This window comes from Sander lucioperca, chromosome 16, assembly GCF_008315115.2.
Source record: "Sander lucioperca isolate FBNREF2018 chromosome 16, SLUC_FBN_1.2, whole genome shotgun sequence".
NCBI lineage: Eukaryota > Metazoa > Chordata > Actinopteri > Perciformes > Percidae > Sander > Sander lucioperca.
Window position 1 is genome coordinate 10,737,718 of NC_050188.1, and position 22,383 is coordinate 10,760,100.

Sequence of the window (22,383 nt, forward strand, 5' to 3'; positions counted from 1 at the left end):
CTAATTGCAGGTAACTTATATTATTGAATGGGATCGCAGTGGAGAAGTAAAGCAAAGACACGGCATCTACTAACCCTATGTTGAAGCATGCTCTGTTCTGTAAAACCAGCAGCAATGAACATGCTTTTATAATGTACTGTGTGATAACAAAGCACCTAGCAAAGCCAGAGCTCACTGCTGCTTGTTCAGGTCCCAACAGACAGCAAGTGGTGAAATACAACAAACATTTTTGAGCGGTACACTTTCAAGTCTATTTTCCAACGCTGTATGTAGTCTCATGTGGGCATCTCTGAGTAGTTCCAAAGATGGGGTGTGTCTCCATTCAGAGTAATGTTCCCAGCCCAGGGGAGTGTATTTGTTTAAGTTTAGTGCTCTCCTTTGGTAAATAAACCCCCATTAGATCAGTGGGGCTGTGTCATCTGACTGTAGCAGGAAGACATCAGCAGCCTCAGTACAGATACTTTACTTCCTAACTCAATCTATAAACCGAGAAGATGGAGGGGGAAATAGATGGACAAAGAGAGACAGTGCTGGCTCAGCTCGTGGGAGTAGAGGCAACTGTGACCAGGTGACTTTCTTCCTCCATCTACCTCTCTATCATCTGTCTGTCGATCTAGGGTCCTCCAGGGAAGTTCATCGGTGGAGAAGAGGGAAGTGCCGACTTCCAGGTATGATCTAGCGACATCCACTTCCTTACAAATCTATTTTGACACAACTTTACTTTTCATAATCCATCTGTTTCCTTCTCTCAACAACAGTGTCCTCTTAACTGTCCAGCAGGACCTAAAGGCCCCCAGGGACTGCAGGGAGTCAAGGTGAGTAGTTTGTTTTCAAGTAATAAGCATAGTTTTTTTCAGCATCACTGATTATGTTAGGTTACAAAATTGTAATGACACTCTACTGACTGACTGATTGTTGCCCTCTAGGGACACAAAGGACGTGCTGGGGTTCTCGGAGAGCCTGGTAGCATAGGAAAATCGGTGAGCTCCACAATCTCTGCTAGAACAGATACAAACATGCAGTCAAACACCCATACATGTACATGCTGCACACTCACCCACCATTCAGGATCAGCAGAAGCGAGGATTAGCTCTAATGAACCACCCAGAGGCACATGACTGGCACTAATCTGGCTGTGATTAGTCAGGCCTGGCCTTGGCCATGCAGTCAGCATGCAGAGAGCCAGATGAAAGGGGTGGTGAAGAGCCAGGTACATGAAGGGAGGATGAGAGAGAGTCGGGGTTCGCGCAGCCCTCTCACCTCGCTGTACTAAGCACAGCTAATGAGCACACAGTCGGCTCCAAGGGAGCGAATAACCAGGCCCCAGGAATTAGCATCTGATCTTCCCACACAAGGAGCCCAAGACACTTGACGCACCAGTTAGCGTTCCTCCAAGTCAGAATAGTATTTTAGAAGACTTGCCTTGACTCAAGGTTGCACTCAGGTTGTTGCTACTCTCTCTTTTCTTCTTCTTAAAGACAAACAGCACTAGCTGTTTACATTCTCACTAGCTGTTGAGCTAAAACACAGATACCGTAAAAAAAAAAAAAAACTTTTGAAAATTTTTCCACTTGCTAAATTACTGATGACTGTGTAATGCCAAAGACCAGTAGATTGGTGAGCAAGACCATTATCACATTTATCTTCAGACTGCTGGGAAATAAAACTAACACGCTAACTGGCTAATCACCCAAGCTTTGTTTTTGATTTATTTTACTGGCATGATACTGGACAGACATGGCATGCTGGTGAGGGTAGTAAATCACTAGTGTCGGAAGACCAATGAGTTTAGCTAAAAACATAATTTTTTTTAATCAGTTAAGTTCAGTTTCTTGCTAAGAGTTAAATGAGAAGATTGATACTACTCTCTTGTCTTTACATTAGCTGGAGCCAGGCTTAACTTAGCATGAAGACTGGGGGAGGGGTTCAACAATTTCCCTACCAGCACCCCTAAAGCTCACTAACATGTATCGCCTATGTTAAATTTGTACACAAACAGAAATGTAAAAACCACAAGTTGTTGCTCTAACTATTTCTTGGCAAACAGCGGCCTGTGTGAACTTACTTCCTGGAGTCTTAGCTGGTTGTTTGGCTACCTCACAGTAACAACGCGTCTTCAGGAAGTCACTGGCCTGGCCAAGAAATAGTTGCAGTACTATCCATAAAAACCACAACTTGTCATTTTTAAGTGTTAATTAGTGAGCTTTAGAGGTCTTGGTAGGCGTGTGTTTTTTTTACTTTGGCCAGAGCCAAGTTAGCTGTTACCCCTTGCTTCAGTTATTAATGCTAATCTAAGCTAATCACCACCTGTCTCTAGCTCCATACTTAAGAAACAGACAGGAGAGATCTGGATTTTCTGGAGTTTCTTGGGTCAAACTCTGTGGACATGTACCCAAAATCAAGAATGCAGCACAGAAAGATAACTAATCAGCCTGTTGTTTTTCCTTTCCTCCACCAGGGTCCCAAGGGTGAAGTGGGCATCTCTGGGGAACAGGGCATCCCAGGACCTCCGGTATGCTGAGAATTCCACTCGTTTTAGTCTCTTGGCAAAGTTAAAAACTTTTTCACACTTGATTTAACAGAACATAGTAGTAATTGTCTGGTCCTGGTCTCTGTCTCACCCCTCTGTTTCCTTGCTTCCTGTTTAGGGTCCAATGGGTCTGAGGGGCTATCCAGGAATGATGGGTCCTAAAGGGGAAGCAGTGAGTACCACTATTTCTTTCTCCTTTTTTTCACAGTCACATCTTACTTTTTTGTCCTCTTTCTTTTCGGGTACAAGGCTGTTCTCATTCTTTTTAGATGAGCACCAAGGAAGCACAGCCAGACCTGCTCCCACTATACAAACATCATCCATTACCAGCAATGGGGACATATGGAAATGATGCTAACACAAATCTCTCCCCTCCTTTAATGAGTTGGGGTTGTCTGGGTCCACGGTGCCTCCATCTGTAGTTAATGATCCGCTGTAGCCATCCGTCTTACTGTTAACATTAGCCGCGTTAGCCAAGTTAGCGCCCCGGCTTAGTGCCAAAGCAAGAGTGGCTGGCTCTCTGTGCAGCTCCTATTAGTGAAGTGAGTTAAGCGCTAATTACCCCTTTATCGCGATGAATAGTAGGCTACCGTGACTTAGCATCCTCCCTGATCTGAAGTGATTAATAGCACTTTTTTATTTTCCCGTAGGGGCCTCGTGGTTACAAGGGCATCAACGGACCTGTAGGAATTCCTGGACCTCCTGTAAGAACACACACACACACACACACACACACAAACACACACACACACACACACACACACACACACACACACACACACACACACACACACACACACACACACACACTCACACACACACGTGACTACTCATATTAAAACAGGAACCCACAGTACACCTGAGCTACTCTTAAGTCTCTCTCTATTGTTTGCAGGGTGAGGAGGGACCTCAGGGACCACCCGGAGAGGCAGGAGACAAGGGAGACAAAGTAGGTGACTCTCCTAGTGTTCTCCCTTGAAGTATATTGTGAAACAAGACAAAAAAGATGAAACATTTCTCAGAACTTGAATGGGGCAGCGTTCCCGTTGTGCATTGGGAGTACACTGACGCTGGTTTGGTTATCTTCTGCAGGGCAGCCAAGGTATCCAGGGCCCACAGGGTGCGGTTGGCAAAAAGGGAGAGAATGTGAGTGAATGCACTTTTGTTTGTGCACTACACAGTTGCAGCAGTGTTCAGAGAGTGTGCCAAATCAACTCCACTGACTCATCTGCCTGCTTTTTCAGGGTCTGCCGGGTATTGATGGAAAAGATGGCACACCTGGTATTCCTGGAATCAAGGTAAGGGTTGCCAGCCGCGATAATGATGAGTAACTTCAATCGCAGTAAAAGATGGCAATTTAATCTTCTTCTGTTTTCTGCTCCTGCAGGGCAGCCCCGGCCAGGCTGGGATGCCTGGTCCTCCTGGTCCTCAGGGAACAGCGGTGAGTGATCGTTCAGTGTAGTAGGGGGGATGTGTTTATCTGAGGATTGTTCAGCAATGCCACTTCGGGCACATGCAAATAAGGCTGTCTGTAACGGCTTATTGTCACTCAGACCACGTATGGGGTCAATCTGTTCTCCTACTCCATTCAACAAAGCCAGAACACAGACAGAGGAAACCAGCGTGAAGCAGCCTGTACATTTTGGTATGTTTTGTTTTCTGGGCACTCATCCAGGTAACAGTGACCCTGTGACCTACGCTGTTTTAGAATTTAAACCACCTTGAAATAGCATTCTCCCTCCCACCGCGAGTGATTTATCACAATCAGTCCAGTGGGTATGCTGTGTGTGTGTGTGTGTGTGTGTGTGTGTGTGTGTGTGTGTTTGTGGTTGTATGTGGTTGTGTGTGTGGTTGTGTTTGTGTGCGCATCATTCTGACTAAAGGGTAATGGAGCATGAGATGCACACTTTGCTGTGTGGTCATTGCAGTGACACTAACACTGCTGCAAACTCAAACACTATAACTTACCCTGCTTTATGCCCTACTGTGATATACCATTACACACATACAGAAACACTGCAAGGAAACTACCAGCACCCACGTACTAATATCCACATTCATTACCAGTTGCATTTTCAGGTTTATTGTCTGTATTTCAAACTGTACACCATACTGTCAGAAAACAATGTGCAGAGAACCTTTTTTTTCCTTTTTGAAGAGTTTCTTTCAGCAATTTTCAGTCTTGTTAATAATTCTGTCTGCAGGGATTGCCTGGCAGCCCAGGGTCCAAAGGTGGACCTGGAGCTAAGGTAAGCCTTTTTATATGCCATGTTGTATTGACCTTTACTCTTTTTTTTTTTTTTTTTTTTTTTTCCAGTTTTCCAATTTTGTTATTTTGCAAATATATACCTCTTCTCTTATCATCTCTCTTCCCTTGTTAGGGCGAGCCTGGACCTAGGGGTCACATTGGCATGTCTGGTGCCCCCGGACCTCTGGTAACACATACACACAAAATATGGATTTTTATCAGGTATCAGAAGTGTGCTCTTATACTCGCAGTAGGACAAATAATTGTACTTTAACTGCATTCTCCTAGGGTGAGCCTGGTCTTCCTGGTGTGGCTGGTATGGAAGGAGTTCCTGGACCCAAGGTACAAATCCAGAATTATCACATTAAAGCGATAGAAACTGCAACTATGAAGGCATACTCATCTTACCTGACTTCTGCAGGGTGACAGAGGCCAGCGGGGAGAAGTTGGGCCACAGGGAATAGTCGGCAAGGCTGTAAGTTGCTTCTTTGCATTTCTTTAAATTTGAGCTCATCTGCAGCAATACTTTCCTTTTTAATATTCTCATGTCTCTTAACAGGGAAACAAAGGAGAGAGAGGACCAATCGGTGTTCCAGGGGCCCAGGGTCTCAGTGGAACCAAAGGAGACAAGGTCCGTGCGTGTGTGTGTGTGTACGCGCGCATGAAGTACATATATTGCTTTGTAAAACACGTCCGTCATTGGCTACATTCAAACACACTTCATAATGATTGAGTTACCCAGACCTATCCATTGGGGGCAGTGTTTACCCATGAATGAAAGTCACACCAATCCACAGTAAATCACCGAGTGAGGCAAGCAATATAAATAAGCAATATAAATGATAATCTGAGCATCCTCATCTTCTATGTTTTAGAGATGAGACAACATCTTTCTTACTTTGTGATCTGTGGTGTCACTGGCTTGAATCAATATTTAGTTCTTAGTATTTCTTTATTTTTTTTGTTTGAGGATAATATAATCTAGATTTAACCACATTTACATCAAACCATCTTTCTTTCCAGGGCTTCCAAGGAAAAGTCGGGTCAAAGGGAGACGATGTGAGTAGCAGTTTATAAACCAGATTGTCAGAAAACTTATGCCATATTGTTGTATTTCAGCTCCAATGCTGACAAATGTTTCCTACAGTCATCCTTCTCTCTCTCTCTCTCTCTCTCCCTCTCCCCCCTCTTTATCTTTTTCTCTCTGTCGCTTTTAGGGTGACCCCGGTGTTGAGGGATTGGCTGGCGAGAAAGGTGAAAAGGTAAGAATCATTACTGCATAACCTAAAGCCGTTTCAAAACCTTTTGTTATAAAGAACCACAACAGTCTCTGAATCTACAAAATACTAAAACTTGCCGGCTTTAGATGAGAAGGTTTTAAACATTTGGCTCTGAAGGCATCAAAGCAAAGTGATGTATAGCAGAAAATGTTGTTACCATACAGAAGTTAAGACGAAGAGGAAGTCTGTTTTTGAATGTGCATACAAATCCCCATAATAGTCCAGATGGCAAATGAGCTATTTACATGACAGTGAAGCAATGATGCACGTTGGCTCTTTGAAGAGGCATTTTTAGACATTCATTTACAATATTCATTCTTGAATTATTGCTCAATGAGCGTCTCTGAGGCAGAAATGATAGATGGCAGTGATGGATGTGAAATGACAAAGTATCTGTGTTTGCTGTGACAGGGTTTGTCTGGTGAACCCGGGCCCAAAGGACAGGTGAGGTTGTGCTGTGTGGAAATCAAATTTTATTTTTTAAACGTCATCAATTTTGGCCTCTTTCTTTAATCGCCATAAATCCACTCTTCCGTAATGCTCGTCTCTTCGCAGCAAGGAATTAGGGGTGATCCAGGACACAATGGACCTACTGGAGACCCTGGTAAACCTGGAGACGTGGGACCACCAGGACTGCCCGGTCCTAGGGGACTCAATGGAGAGCGAGGAGTACCCGGCATGCCAGGCATTCAGGGATCACTAGTAAGTCCAGCTCACTCTATGATGCATGGAAAATAAATGGACTGATATTGATTGATGCACTTGGCCAGTTGCCGTCTCTTTTCCGATGCTCAGTCTCTCTTCTTCTCTCCAGGGACGCGATGCATCTGACCAGCATATCATTGAAGTGGTGTTGAAGATGTTGCAGGGTGAGCGCCTAGACTCTTAGATTCACCTTTGATGTCCATAGGGGAGATTAGATTAGCTCACTTCCCAAAGCTACTTTCATCTCCTGAGCAATCAGTCGCTCATCATCAAAGCTACTTTAATCAGAAATGATGATGCTTTCTCTTCTGTTGCAGAGAGGCTAGCTGCAGTGGCGGTGAGCGCCAAGAGGGCTGTGCTCGGTGGAGCAGGTGTGATGGGACCTCCCGGGCCCCCTGGCCCTCCAGGGTCACCTGGTCCTCAGGGGCCACATGGCTTACCTGGAGCCCGTGGCATTCCTGGCATCATTGGAGGACCTGGACAGATTGGAAACACAGGACTTAAAGGTAGAAACTGACAGTGGAGCATCAATATATGTATACATGACGACTACACAGTAGGGCTATATATATATATATATATATATATATATATATATATATATATATTTTTTTTTTTTTTTTTTTTTTTAATCATCATCGCAATATCAACTTGTGCAATAAACGCATTGCAAAAGTCTCATCATATCGCAAAAGACACTCAGAGATTTTCTGTTAGTTGAAAGAAAATATCAGTAGTTAAACTGCACTTTAATTCTTCTTTTAGTAGTGCCTTTTGTTCAATAAGAGAATGTTGAAATAGATTCCTTTCATTTGTTTTAAATTCAACAATCAATGTGTTGTATTTTAGCAGAATACTGAAAGCAGCAGAAATGCAGAACTGAGTACATTTTAATATCTGTTTATGTATCCCAAGTAATATCCTTACCACAATATTCAACGTTATTGCATATTGCATATTTTCCTCATATGGTGGAGCCCTAACACACAGTTGAAAGTAGTTTACATCTGAGCCCATCCATTTTTACCTTCCATAGGAAAGAGAGGGTCAAAGGGAGATAGAGGAGATCCTGGTAAACCCCACCCAGGACCACCAGGACCCCCAGGAATACAAGGTAAGAGCTGAAAACCGGTCCATGCACATACATGAGATGTAAAACACTGTGTAATACTGACCGAAGGTTCAGAGTAAGAAGAGTAAGGGTACAATAAGAAACCGAAGAGCCACAGGAGAGGCTTTTCAGAGGCATTTAAAAAGCATCATTAACTACAGTCATTTAACAGATGCTCTTGAATGAGGATGTAATAGGATTGCAACAGTACACACTAATTTCAGAGTGAGGTTTAGAGAGATTTTCTCAACATTATCTTCAGTGCAATTAGTCATCTTGACCCTGGGATTCAGTTCACATCCCTGCTTGATGTTGAACCCTCACCCTCCACAGGTCCTCCTGGTGTCGACGGTGTGGCTCGGGACGGTAGGCACGGCGAGAGAGGACCTCAGGGATCAGCCGGAGAGGCTGGTCGTCCCGGTAAGGCAGGTCCAGTAGGTCTCCCAGGCTTTTGCGAGGCGGCGATGTGTCTTGCTGCATCAGCGTACACCTCCCCGAGACTACAGGAGGCGGGAACAATCAAAGGACCCAATGTTTAGAGACCTGCCTCCCCATCAGCAGCTCACAACACCTAGGAGAGAGAGAGAGAGAGAGAGAGAGAGAGAGAGAGAGAGAGAGAGAGAGAGAGAGAGAGAGAGAGAGACCACGTTTCTCTGTAGGACAACATCGAGAACGAGGGGTTGGGGACAATAATAGTGACTGGATGTATAGCGCCCCCCTACTGAAACTGACAACCTGAAGTTTTGACTGCTGGGACATACTCTGATCTTAATCCACCACATCACCATGACAACAGCAGCTCACAGCCACCCACATCCTTCTGAATTCTCTAGTGTTTTTGGATGATGCCAGTGTCAGCCCCATCTAAATATCTCAGCCCTGTTCCTGCAGTGAAAGAGGAACAGTTTCAGATGGCATCTCCTTGCCTCCCATCACTACCACAGTATCTATGAGCTGAGAGGAGCTGAAAACCAAGCGTGGTGAAAGGTGCAAGGTACACCTTGGTCACTTTAAATGGTTTTACACATGCAATATTTAGTTTGAGACGTGTTTTGAAGTTTAAATACTCTGCCTCTCTTACGACATCGCAGCTGATGCCTTAAGTGTACGAAAAGATAAATAAATGATTAAAATTGACACTCTGTATGTACTGTATTGTAAAATGTAGTATCTTCATCTGTAAGCTTTAGTGAAATCCCTGATTTACCTCATGTGTACATTGCCCCACCCCCCTCCTAATCCCCCGCTTTCTTCCCAAGCCTCATTTTAGAAACTAACGACTAGCTTGATCTCGTCCTCTTGTTGCCTGGCAACAGCATATCCCAATGGGCACTCCCATCTCCCACAATGCAGTGCTGTAAATCTTTGTAAATGTGTGTTGATTATTATGTAGAGAAAAAGGAATGGGTTACGATATGCACCAACAGAAATAACGACTTTTTCTGAAGACGAATCAGCCCGAATGTGCTCCCTATGCCACTGTCAACCTTCCACAGGGTGTCAGCTATTTAATGACTGATTTATTTTCATCAACAGAAGCTATTTATTGTTCTTTATATAATCATCTGTAAAGAGGTTTTTTTTCTGGCTGTTCAGGTCAACCCAAACCAATAAAGAGGAACCTTTTATAAAATTGAATGCTCTTCTGTATCATGTGGGGAATGGAAACATGTCTCTTTAGTTTGTCTGTTTGAGCTCTTTTTCTTCTCATTCCTCCTATTCCAAATATTTAACAGTATCAATTCATGCATGTAAATAAACTCCCATGTTTCCAAAGCTGCAGATGCTCAGCTTTTGTTAACATTCTTGCACCGCCAAAAGTTCCCACCATACTACCATACTGTACTAGACTATACAGAATTATATTCAAGTGCACATGTGCACATGATGGGTTGGATAACAATGACAGAAAAGAAACGTACATCATTGAAGTTGAGCTAGGGATATGAAGGTAAATATGGTGCAAAATGTGAGAGCTTGTAGAATACGATGTGAGAACTTGCGGAACAAAAAATCTGAACTTGTATGTTAAAATTTGCACTTGTAAAAAATATTCACACACGTGATATGAATTTGAAGTCACACAAAAAACAAAACACGAGAGCATGTAAAAAAAATCTGAAGTTGAAATTTGCACTCATAGAAAATGTTCACACACCTGTATTCTGGATGTGAAGTCACAGAAAATATATTCACAAATGTGTAGATTGATATTTACATGAACACGAAAGCTGCAAACTTGTAATTCAACATTTATTTGTATACTTTTTTTTACTCGGGTTCATTTTCCATCATAACAGTGATTACAGGAGGAGTGATTACAACCTCTCGAATCTGTCATTGCAACTTCACATATGTGCTCTCTCGCATCATGAAGTGGCGAATCTGCGCGCCTCGACTTTAGCAACACTTTTGGTGATACATTTGGTGCAAAACTAATTTGTACCTGTGGACTTAGGCTGTGGAGCTCTGAGCTAACAGAACGGGGAAAGCAGGGTTTCTATCGCCAGATGAGAGACAACTCTGTCCGGCTTATTTATGTAGCATTGAAGCTTGGTGGAATAGCATGCTAGCGTTAGCCAACCAATTATCTAAACACTTTTTAACAGTCAAACTGAAACACTGGCGGTGAGCTCCAGGTCCTGCAGCCGCAGACAGACCGTCTACAGACAAAATTCTTTGTTCTGCAAGTTCTGACGTCGTATTCTACAAGCTCTCACATTTTGCACCACATTTACCTTCATATAGGGACCCCTGACCCCTTGGAGCCTCTGAAATGACTGACTTTCCAACAAGCCATATAAACAAACAACTACAAAGACACACAAAACCAACCACAGAGAGAGACGCAAATCGACCATTAAGAAACCCCAACAACTTCAAAGAGATTCAAAACTACCACGAGAGATGCAAACCGACCATTGAGAAATGCCAAACAACTACAGAGAGTGGCAAAAAGATGCAAAACAACAAGAAAGAGATGCAAAACAACTACAAAGAAACGCCAAACAACTACAAAGAGACACAAAACTAAACTACAAATACAATTTCAACTTCATCTTCAGTCCGGGTCCATGTCGATGCCCAGGGACCCATTGTCATGAAAACCGTTCATTGATGGACAACAGTATTTGTAAAGTGTTTGATACAACAGAGGTTGACAATAACATGATGCAGCATCTTTTAAAAGCAATTTAATTCAGTTTAACATTTCCCATGGGTTAGTTTGTGAGAAACAAAAGTCTGACCATGGCTCATAGATTGAAATACTAATTTAAAAATGATTTAAAAACGACAACAAAATACAGTAACACACTACAAAAACCATCTGTGATGTCTTGAAGAATATTTCCTTTATCGTGCGTGATTGTGAGGGCTAGGTGGCTGTGCTCAGTGTGTTGCATTACAGTATCCGTGGTAAATGGGCTCAATTATTGCTCATATTTCCTTAAACAAGTGCCTGTTGAAGCAGACAAATGGTTATTACAGCTACTTTGGAATACAAAATGAGATGAGATGCTTTAAAATGGCTGTATTTCCAAAAATTACTGGAGTTAAAATGACACAAAATCAACTTTAACAACATAATTAAAAAAGCCAATATGCTTTCTTGTGTAAACACATTTTTCTTTTATAAATAATTATGTCTTTTACTGAAAACATTATTTCAATTTGAAAGCTTATAGACCATAGAAAAATATTCCTTTGGTTTTTTTGTTGCTTGATAACCATTTGACAATAAAAAATGTGTGGCTGGCCATGCGTATGCCTTGTATCAAATCCGTTGAAAAGTATGAAAAGCCGATATAAATATAAATATATACAAAATAGTTAATCCATCAAAAAGGGTATGAATGCAGATTTTTGACATTTGTTTTCTCCAGAACCGAACTAAATTTCTAGGGATATTCTCTTACAAGTCAAATTCAAATATGTATCACACCACAAACACTAAGACATATTAGAAATGCATGGGATGCACTCTGAATGTGATTTTGTGAGACGGGAACAAAGTTATGAGAGGTGCAAGCAACGTGCTACAATAATTGCGTGCATTCTCTTTCTACAGATGTGGACAAAGAAAATGAAGGAAAAAAAACAGAGAGGTTCAGAATTAATCAAGGAGAAGAAAATACAAATTGTGAATCTTGTCACCTCCCCTGGGTTGTTTGAAATATACAAAAAGAGTGGAACACAGTGAGAATAAAGAGGCAAGACTAAAATAAAAGGCAGTAATATAGCAATGAATTGGCATTCATAGGGAAAAGAACGATGCAATAAAAATGTGCTGCTGGTGTGTCCTTGCAGGCCTCATTTCCAGTGGGGCCCTTAGAAAGAAATTGTGGATTTCTGCTCAGAACTACAGTAGCAATCTGTGTGGGTAAAACTATGCAATTCAACAATAAAGGAGCTCCTTGGTTTCATTGTGTGGTCAGATTTAATAACTATGGATCATGGTCTTTGGCTTCCTGGCTTCTCCGTAGTCTCTTTGCTTTAGTCCCCCTGCCACTCTACTCCATCAGTTCTAGCCCTTTACCAAGGGCCCTTGATAGGTGGGCCCTTTGGGCTGTACTCTACTTGATGGCTCATACAATCTCCAGGATTACACCGGCCGTCATGTCCCTTTGCACCAGGTTGCCCAGGTGAGCCTGGGATCCCAGGAACACCTTGCTGCCCAACAGGACCTGGGGGTCCCATCTTACTATAGCCTGGGGGGCCTGGGACACCTGTAAAAAGAAGGGAAATAAAGGGAATGTAATGATTGTGGCATTATCACTGCCCTGCTACTTAGCTGTAAAGATGATATATTCAAAAAGAGAAAACAAAAGAGTAAAAGGAATAGTTTGACATTTGGGGTAAAACACACATGTCAAACTGTTCCTTTAAAGGTTGAGTAAGGTGTTGCCATTTAACGCTGTAGCACCAATACAATGCAGAAACAAGAAAATATGTGCAAACCACCACATCTGTTATCAAGGGGACATGGGGCAAACATTACCCAATCATTAAAATCCTATTTTGATCATTTGATGTGAGCATGGTTGCTTCTTCAACCCAAAATAAATAAACTGTAAATTGACTGCAGATGCTAATTCGCTAATTTAGCCAAAGCTATCTGAACTCCATGATGATTAAGGATTATCAGATGTTGATTTGGGTGGTATGAATTGGTATGTAATTTTAGTCACTTTAATTTATGGGATGACAGCAATTGTAACAGATGGGTTTAGCATCAGGTGTAGCTTGAATTTCTAGTGGAAGATTGTTGCAGATGTACAAACCCCAATTCCAGTGAAGTTGGGACGTTGTATAAAACGTAACCCTAACAACTGCGTGAGCAAATAGTCCAACAGTTTAAGAACGTTTCTCAACGTACAATTGCAAGGAATTTCATGGACGTCATGGTCTCTGGGCCAAAGAGGAAAAGGACAATCCAGATTCTTATCAGCGCAAAGTTCAAAAGCCAGCATCTGTGATGGTTTGGGGGTGTGTTAGTGCCCACGGTATGGGTAACTTGATGATAAAAAGGTACATACAGGTTTTGAAGCAACATATGCCGCCATCCAAGCAAAGTCTTTTTCAGGGATGTTCCTGCTAATTTCAGCAAGACAATGTTAAGCCCGTTCTGCACGTGTTACAACAGAGTGGCTTCGTAGTAAAAGAGTGTGGGTACTAGACTGACCTGCCTGCAGTCCAGACCTGTCTCCCATTGAAAATGTGTGGCGCATTATGAAGTGCAAAATACGACAACGGAGACCCCGGACTGTTGAGCTACTGAAGTTGTACATCAAGCAAGAATGGGAAAGAAATTCTTTCCCATTCACAATAAGGGTCCTCAGTTCCCAAATGCTTATTGCCTTTCCCATTCACAATAAGGGTCCTCAGTTCCCAAATGCTTATTGAATGTTGTTAAAAGAAAAGGTGATGTAACACAGTGGTAAACATGCCCCTGTCCCAGCTTTTTTGGAACATGTTGCAGGCATCAAATTCAAAACGAGTGAATATTTGCAAAAAATAACATTTATCAGTTTGAACATTAAATATCTTGTCTTTCTAGTGTATTCAACTGAATATAGGTTGAAAAGGATTTGCAAATCATTGTATTCTGTTTACATTTTACACAATGTTCCAACTTCATTGGAATTGGGGTTTGTAAGTACTTCAACAAAATGTGACAGGAGAAGGGATTTACTGTAACTAACAACAATTTGAATGTCTTAACTAAAACGCAGAAACTTTTTTTGTCAATACACATGGTGAAATGTGCCAAATGTTGCTAACTATTAGCTACAGCTTTAAGTAAGGCTGACACACAATATGGCTGCCACCTCTCTACTTACTGCTCTATGGACCAGTGGGGTACATTACCTGGTGCTCCTGGAGGTCCTACATCTCCCATCTCTCCAACACCCTTATCTCCTTTTTCTCCATGTGGTCCTCGTGGTCCTACAGAAAGAGATGCACATATTTTGACAACATGACAGATAAACTGTTTACAGTTACCTAATGATGACCAAGTGTCATGGTGCTTAAAATATTACTGGTATAACTGATGGCTCACCAGGGGGTCCTGTGATTCCTGGCCGGCCTTGTCTGCCGATCTGTCCCGGGTTTCCAGGTGCACCTGGGTTCCCAGGACTACCTGGAGTTCCGTCTTTGCCAGGCGGCCCAGGCCGACCTGGGGATGCCACCATCTCTACTGGCATCTGCATGCGAGACATGTAGTAGGCCATTCTCTCTGGGGAGGGGAAATGTGTAAGAACAAACAATGATTTCACAGTAGCAATAACAGAGGTGTCCCAGAGGAGAAATGGAATAAGTCTCTGAAGAAAAGATTTTGCTCTAGACTAAGAACTGCAGCATTATACACAGTAAACATTCACATAGCAATGCACATGTGCTCACCATCAAAGATCTTGATGACCTGCTGGCGGATGAAGTTCTTGACTTCATCATAATTGACTACAGCCTGTTTAAGAATAGAGAAATGAAGAGAAAAACAAAAGGGCAAACATTAATCAAGGAACATAATTAAAACATTCATTATTAAAAAGTGCAAATGGAGCTTGTGAGCGCCTCCAGACACTGTACTGTGTCATTACCTCTTCTAAACTTGATATTGCATGATTTGGATGTAATACAAAGTTTAAATGAATAAATAATTAGGCTACATGGCTATAAGTGTAATGAAACTGTATCTCACATCATTTCCTGGCAACCCTGGAGTTCCAGGGAGTCCGGGTGGGCCCTCTGAGCCTGGGCTTCCCCTCTCTCCTCTTGGTCCGACCGGGCCAATCATGGGCTGTGCATCCTTGGAGTGGTAACCTCCACCGCCGGGGGGCCCTGGTCTACCTCTCTCCCCTGGGGGACCCTTCTGGCCTGCAGCCCCTGGTTCACCCTGGGAGACAGACACACATGCACACAGGTCTTAGATAAATGAAAATGTCAGTCATGTAGCTTAGAGATTGAATAAAAAGTCATAGTATGGTATGTTATAAAAAAAAATGTCATAGAAAGTCATTTAAACGACATAGTATAGTATGCCATAAAATGTCAACGATACACACAGTACAATCATATTGTGCCATATAAAATGTCATGAAATGTGTCATAGTATAGTATGTTTATGCCGACAGGGGCAAACGCACTGCAATTTAATGGAACACACGCAAATAGACAAAAAACAAGAATATTAAGAAAACATCTTCATAAATTTGACAACACATGCGCAGCATTTAGCAAACGCGCTGCAAATACACACAACACAACCAAATACAGAAACGTGCTGCAAATACAGAAACGATGCAAAAAGAAAAGCACATAATCCCTGAAAACAAATGCAACAAAAAAAACCCTGCTGCATCCAGATTACACAACGGAAGTTCTCCAGGCCTCTAGGGGGTGCGCTAAGTGGAACAGCTTGATTTTCGACCCCACGGGGAGAGAGCACTTTGCCTTTTTATTACCACGAGTTTACAGAAACGTCTCTACTGATTGAGTATCACCTGTGACCTGAGCCAAAAAACTAGAGACACACCCACCAAACGAGAGAAAACATTTATCAAACATAGACTTAATATTTACAGTCTATGATCTCAAAACAGTTGCACACCGTTTTACAACAGTGCACACCGTTCTGAGATTGAACGTGTCCCGACTCTCTCTCTCTCTCTCTTTCTCTCTCTCTCTCTCTCTCTCTCTCTCTCTCTCTCTCTCTCTCTCTCAGTGGGTCAAAAATCAAGCTGTTCCACTAAGCGCTACCCCTATTCCACTAAGCGCTACCCCTAGAGAACTTCCGTTGCGTAAACTGGATGCAGCGTTTTTTTGGTTGCATTTGTTTTCGGGGATTGTGTGCTTTGCTTTTTGCATCGTTTCTGTATTTTCAGCGCGTTTGTGTATTTGGTTGTGCTGTGTGTATTTGCAGCATGTTTACTAAATGCTGCGCATGTGTTGACAAATTAATGAAGAAGTTTTCTTAATTTACTTGTGTTTTGTCTATTTGCGTGTGTTTCATTAAGTTGCAGTGCGTTTGCCCCTGTTGGCCACCGTAAAAAAGTCATGAAAGTCATTTCGACAGTCATAAAAAAGCCATAATATAGAATGTCGAAAAAAGTCATCAAAAAGCTATAGTATAGTATGTTGAAAAAAAGTCATAAGGAGTCATAGTATGGCATGTTAAAAATAAATCATAGTCTATAATGCAGAAAAAAGTCATGAAAAAGTCATAGTATGGTATGTTGGGAAAAAGTCATAGTAAAGTATGTCGAAAAACATCTAAAAAGTCAGTATAGTGTTTCGTTAAAAGTCAAAGTACAGCATGTCAAAAAAGGTCATAAAACTCATAGTATAGTATGTCGAAAAAAGTCATGAAAAAGCCATAGTGTAGTATGTCTAAAGAAGTCATAGTAAAGAAACAAAGCAATTAACCCATCCTAAATTAGGATTAGGAGCGGTGGATAGCTATGCATACAGTGTCTGGGGAGCAATTTAGGGTTCAGTACCTCCCAGAAACAAGCCACCCAGTATAGTATGTGTAAAAAGTCATAGTATAGTATGGCGAAAAAGGTCATGTTATAGTATGTCGAAAAAAGTGATGAAGAAACCATTGTATAGTATGTCTAAAAAGGGATTTAAAAAAGCCATCGTATAGTATGTCAAAAAAAAGTCATAGCCAAAACAATGGTTAGTCGAAATAAAAGATAAAAAGCCACAGTATAGTACTATGTCGAAAAAAAGTGATAAAAAAGCAATAATATCATTTTTCAAAATAGTGATAAAAAAGCCATAGTATAGTGTGTCGAAAAAGTGATAAAAATGCCATAGTATATCAAAAAAAGTGATAAAAAAACATAGTAGAGTATGTCAAAAAAAGTTATAAAAAAGGCATAGTGTATGTCAAAAAAGCTATAGTATAGAAGGTCAAAAAAAGTGATGAAAAAGGCATAGTATAGTATGTCGAAAAAAGTGATAAAAAAGTCATAGTATAGTATGTTGAATAAAAGTCATAGTATAGTATGTCGAAAAGTCATAGTATAGTATGTTGAATAAAAGTCATAGTATAGTATGTCGAAAATTTTGAAAAGAACGTCATAGTATAGTATGTAGAAAAAAGGTCATAGTATAGTATGTCGAAAAAAAGTCATAGTATATGAAAGCAGCATGGTTGCCCAATGGTTAGCACTACTGCCTAACAGTAAGAAGGGAACATTTTGAAAAGAAAGTCATAGTATAGTATGTTGAAAAAAAATCATAGTATAGTATGTCGAAAAAAAGTCATATTATAGCATGTTGAAAAAAAGTCATAGTATAGTATGTCGAAAAAAAGTAATAGTATACTATGACGAAAAACAATTCATAGTATAGCATGTCGAAAAGAAGTCATAGTATAGCATGTTGAAAATTTTGAAAGAAAAATCATAGTATAGTATGTCGACAAAAGTCACAGTATAGTATGTCGAAAAAGTTGAAAAAAAGGCCCAAAAAAGTCATAGCAAAGCAGCATGATGGCCTAATGGTTAGCCCTGATGCCTCGCAGCAACAAGGTACAGGATTTGAGTCCACAAAATCTTGAAAAAAAAGTCGTAGTATAGTATGTCAAAAAAAAGTCATAGTATATGAAAGCAGCACGGTTGACCAATGGTTAGCACTGCTGCCTCACAGTAAGAAAGTACAGTATTGAAAAGAAGGTCATAGTATAGAATGTCGAAAAAAAGTCATAGTATAGTATGTCAAAAAAGCGTCATTGTATAGTATGTCGAAAAAAAGTCATAGTATAGCATATCAAAAAAAGTTATAGTATAGCATGTCGGAAATTTTTAAACAAAAGTCATAGTATAGTATGTCGAAATATAGCCATGGTATGTCGAAAGTTTTGGTAAAAAAAGTCATAGTATGGTATGTCGAAAATTTTGAAAAAAACGTCATAGTATGGTATGTCGAAAATTGTGAAACAAAAGTCATAGTATAGTATGTTGAAAATTTTGAAAAAAAGTCATAGTATAGTATGTCGACAAAAGTCACAGTATAGTATGTCAAAAAATATATATATAGTATTTTATGTTGAAAAAAGTCACAAAAAAGTCATAGCATAGGAAAGCAGCATGGTGACCCAATGGTTAGCACTTTTGCCTCACAGCAACAAGGTACAGGGTTTGAATCCACAAAATATAGAAAAAAAAAGTCACAGTATAGTATGTCGAAAAAAGTCATAGAATAGTGGAAAAAAGTGAAAAAAACCTCATGGTATAGTATGGGAATTTTATAGTATAGGAATTTTGAGAAAAAAAAGTCATAGTATAGTATGTCGAAAATTTTGAAAAAAAAGTCATAATATAGTATGTCAAAAAAAGTCATAGTATAGCATGTCGAAAAAAAAGTCATAGCATGTTGAAAAAAGTCACAGTATCGGTGGCCCAATGGTTAGCACTGATTCCTCACAGCAACAAGGTACAGGGTTTGGATCCACAAAATCTTGAAAAAACAAAGTCATAGTATAGTATGTTGAAAAAAAGTCATAGTATGGTATGTTGAAAAAAGGTCATAGTATATGAAAGCAGCACGTTTGCCCAATGGTTAGCACTGCTGCCTCACAGTAAGAAGGTACTATTTCGAAAAGAAATTCATAGTATGGTATGTCGAAAAAAAGTCAGAGTATGGCATGTCGAAAAAAGTCACAGTGTAGTGTGTCGAAAATGTCATAGTATAGTATGTCGAAATAAAGTCATAGTATGTCAAAAAAGTCATAGTATATGAAAGCAGAATGGTTGCCCAATGGTTAGCACTGCTTCCTCCCAGCAACAAGGTACAGGGTTTGAATCCACAAAATCCTGGAAAAAACAAATCATAGTATAATATGTCAAAAAAGTCCTAGTATAGCATGTCAAAAAAGTCATAGTATAGCATGTCGAAATAAAGTCATAGTATGTCAAAAAAGTCATAGTATTTTATGTTGAAAAAAGTCACAGCATAGCTAAGTAGCACGGTGGCCCAATGGTTAGCATTGATGCCTCACAGCAACAAGGTACAGGGATTGAATCCACAAAATCTTGAAAAAAAAAAAGTCATAGTATAGCATGTCAAATTAAAGTCATAGCATGTTGAAAAAAGTCACAGTATAGTATGTCGAAAAAAAGTCATGGTATGGTATGTCAACAAAAGTCACAGTATAGTATGTCAAAAACGTCATAGTATAGTATGTCGAAAAAAAGTCATAGTATAATATGACAAAAAAGTCATACTATAGCATGTCAAAATAAAGTCATAGTATAGTATGTCGAAAAAAGTCAGAATAGTATGTCGAAAAAAGTGAAAAAAACCTCATAGTATAGTATGGGAATTTTATAGTATGGGCATGTTGAAAAAAAGTCATAGTATAGCATGTCGAAAATTTTGAAACAAAAGTCATAGTATAGTATGTCGTAAAAAAGTCATAGTTTAGTATTTAAAAAAAAAGTCAGTATATGAAAGCATCATGGTTGCCCAATGGTTAGCACTGCTGCCTCACAGTAAGAAGTTACAGGGTTTGAATCCACAAAATTTTGAAAAAAAAAAGTCATAGTATAGTATGTCGAAAAAAAGTCATAGTATAGTATGTCGAAAAAACGTCATAGAATAGTATGTCGAAAAAAGTTCCTTGCTGATAACATATAATTTGGCCGAGATATGATATGATACGTGTGTGGTAGCTAGCTATGAAATTTTGTTTGATTGTCAAATGCGCATACTTTAACGTAGCAAAATTCCTTGAGTAACTTTTGGTCAAGTCCATCTGGAGATACTACCTACCAGGTTTCGAGCTGATCCATCGCACAGCCTAGGACGAGTTCGAAAAAGTTGGTTTTGAGCATTGCGCGATATTACGAAAAAGATTTTAAGCAAAAATGGGCGTGGCCTATATCATGTGATTCAAACTGATTCAAGGAACACGTGGATGTAAGGATTTCTAATGTGCGATGTGCAATGTGGGAGTTAAAGGCAAAAAAACATTATAGCGCCACATAGTGGTCCACGTGTGTATTTTTTGGTAGGTGTGGTCCATGACCCATTGTCTATCTACCCTGTAAATTTAAAGTTGTTCACATTAGTGTAAGTGGTGAATCTAGACTTGGGTCCCATAGGCCACGCACTTTGACCCCTCACTACCCCACTCTAGAGATGGCCTCAGGAGTGTCCCTAGATGGTACCCAACAAATTTTGTGAAATTCGAAAGAGCCGTTCATGAGATATAAACTTTTTGTACTTGTAGCGCACCCTAGTGACCAATTTTCGTAAAACGCGTGGGGGACCTCCAGAGGGTCATGTCAAACAAGAATCTAAAGTTTGGCATTGATAGCATTTATTTTGGCTGAGATATGGCAAAGTTGGTGTTTTCATAGTTAGCTACACAAATTTGTTTGTACGTAATATGCGCAGTTTTTATCCTATCAAAATAATTACTATTAACTTTTTGTCAGGCCCATCTGGAGATGCTACCTGCCAAATTTGGTGCCGATCGGTCGCACGGTCTAGGAGGAGTTCGAAAAAGTAGGTTTTTGATAAATTGCGATTTTTCACGCATAAAAGTTTAGGCGCAAATGGCCTATATATATATATATAGTGGCCTATATCATGTGTATGGTTTTTGAATGTCTGGTGTACGGTGTGGGAGTTATAGGGCCAAACGCGTTTTTTCTGCTATAGCGCCACCTAGTGGTGGAAGTGGGTGAATTGTTATGCCTGAGGTCCTTGCGGAGTTTCAGACCAGTCCTGAAAATGGCAACCCCCCCACCATGTACGGTTTAGGCTGTAGTCAGAGTTTTAGGCGGAGAAGAATAATAAAAATCTTTAGAAAAACAAGGGTTCTACAGCCCTGCTGTATGAACGGCATAGCTTTCCTATTGCCCGTTCTTACAGACTCGGGCTTGGACCCCTAAAAAGTCATAGTATAGTATGTCGAAATAAAGTCATAGTATAGTATGTCCAAAAGATGTGAAAAAAACCTCATAGTATAGTATGGGAATTTTATAGTAATGGAAATTTTGACAACAAAGGTCATAGTATAGTATGTTGAAAATTTTGAAAAAAAAGTCATAGTATAGTATGTCGAAAAAAAGTCATAGTATAGTATTTAAAAAAAAAGTCAGTATATGAAAGCAGCATGGTTGCCCAATGGTTAGCACTGCTACCTCACAGTAAGAAGTTACAGGGTTTGAATCCACAAAATTTTGAAAAAAAAAAAAGTCATAGTACAGTATGTCGAAAAAGAGTCATAGTATAGTATGTCGAAAAAACGTCATAGAATAGTATGTCAAAAAAAGTGAAAAAAAACTCATAGTATAGTATGGGAATTTTGAGAAAAAAAGTCATAGTATAGTAAGTCGAAAATTTTGAAAAAAAAGTCATAGTATAGTATGTCGAAAAAACGTCATAATATAGCATGTCGAAAAAAAGTCATAGCATGTCGAAAAAAAGTCATAGTATAGTATGTCGACAAAAGTCACAGTATAGTACATCTGAAAAGTCATAGTATTTTATGTTGAAAAAAGTCATAGCATAGCAAGGTGCCATTGTGGCCCAATGGATAGCACTGATGCCTCATAGTGAGAAGGTACAGGGTTTGAATCCACAAAATTTTGAAAAAAAAAAAAGTCATAGTATAGTATGTCGAAAAAGAGTCATAGTATAGTATGTCGAAAAAACGTCATAGAATAGTATGTCGAAAAAAGTGAAAAAAAACTCAAAGTATAGTATGGGAATTTTGAGAAAAAAAGTCATAGTATATAGTAAGTCGAAAATTTTGAAAAAAACGTCATAGTATAGTATGTCGAAATAAAGTCATAGCATAGTATGTTGAAAAAAGTGAAAAAAAAACCATATAGTATAGTATGGGAATTTTATAGTATGGGAATTTTGAGAACAAAGGTCATAGTATAGTATGTCGAAAATTTTGAAAAAAAAGTCATAGTATAGTATGTCGAAAAAAGTCATAGTACAGCATGTCGAAAAAAAGTCATAGTATACCATGTCGAAA

At 39.9% G+C, this 22,383-nt stretch overlaps 2 protein-coding genes across 5 annotated transcripts in view; one reads left to right on the forward strand and one right to left on the reverse strand.

Moving 5' to 3' along the window:
* The window catches only part of col9a2 (procollagen, type IX, alpha 2), a 148,380-nt gene extending 138,872 nt beyond the window's left edge, over nucleotides 1-9,508 (forward strand). For both annotated transcript variants that reach the window (XM_031323352.2, XM_031323351.2), the window contains exons 10-32: nucleotides 618-668; nucleotides 759-815; nucleotides 927-980; nucleotides 2,459-2,512; nucleotides 2,649-2,702; nucleotides 3,181-3,234; nucleotides 3,426-3,479; nucleotides 3,623-3,676; nucleotides 3,775-3,828; nucleotides 3,918-3,971; nucleotides 4,735-4,779; nucleotides 4,912-4,965; nucleotides 5,067-5,120; nucleotides 5,200-5,253; nucleotides 5,338-5,409; nucleotides 5,802-5,837; nucleotides 5,996-6,040; nucleotides 6,470-6,502; nucleotides 6,614-6,760; nucleotides 6,873-6,927; nucleotides 7,081-7,269; nucleotides 7,800-7,877; nucleotides 8,208-9,508. In XM_031323352.2, coding sequence (XP_031179212.1) covers nucleotides 618-668; nucleotides 759-815; nucleotides 927-980; nucleotides 2,459-2,512; nucleotides 2,649-2,702; nucleotides 3,181-3,234; nucleotides 3,426-3,479; nucleotides 3,623-3,676; nucleotides 3,775-3,828; nucleotides 3,918-3,971; nucleotides 4,735-4,779; nucleotides 4,912-4,965; nucleotides 5,067-5,120; nucleotides 5,200-5,253; nucleotides 5,338-5,409; nucleotides 5,802-5,837; nucleotides 5,996-6,040; nucleotides 6,470-6,502; nucleotides 6,614-6,760; nucleotides 6,873-6,927; nucleotides 7,081-7,269; nucleotides 7,800-7,877; nucleotides 8,208-8,413 — 1,608 coding nt within the window. In that variant the 3' untranslated portion in view covers nucleotides 8,414-9,508. The remainder of the gene's footprint in view (nucleotides 1-617; nucleotides 669-758; nucleotides 816-926; nucleotides 981-2,458; nucleotides 2,513-2,648; nucleotides 2,703-3,180; nucleotides 3,235-3,425; nucleotides 3,480-3,622; nucleotides 3,677-3,774; nucleotides 3,829-3,917; nucleotides 3,972-4,734; nucleotides 4,780-4,911; nucleotides 4,966-5,066; nucleotides 5,121-5,199; nucleotides 5,254-5,337; nucleotides 5,410-5,801; nucleotides 5,838-5,995; nucleotides 6,041-6,469; nucleotides 6,503-6,613; nucleotides 6,761-6,872; nucleotides 6,928-7,080; nucleotides 7,270-7,799; nucleotides 7,878-8,207) is intronic.
* A 1,544-nt stretch (nucleotides 9,509-11,052) lies between these two features.
* Nucleotides 11,053-22,383, reverse strand: part of col16a1 (collagen, type XVI, alpha 1) — a 129,786-nt gene continuing 118,455 nt past the window's right edge. For 2 of the 3 annotated variants that reach the window (XM_031323349.2, XM_031323350.2), the window contains exons 66-70: nucleotides 15,079-15,273; nucleotides 14,781-14,844; nucleotides 14,437-14,613; nucleotides 14,244-14,321; nucleotides 12,408-12,601 (exon numbers count right to left, since the gene is read on the reverse strand). In XM_031323349.2, the coding sequence (XP_031179209.1) occupies nucleotides 12,408-12,601; nucleotides 14,244-14,321; nucleotides 14,437-14,613; nucleotides 14,781-14,844; nucleotides 15,079-15,273 (708 nt within the window). Of the gene's footprint in view, nucleotides 12,602-14,243; nucleotides 14,322-14,436; nucleotides 14,614-14,780; nucleotides 14,845-15,078; nucleotides 15,274-22,383 lie in introns of all 3 variants that reach the window. The other variant, XM_031323348.2, reaches the window with a different exon arrangement.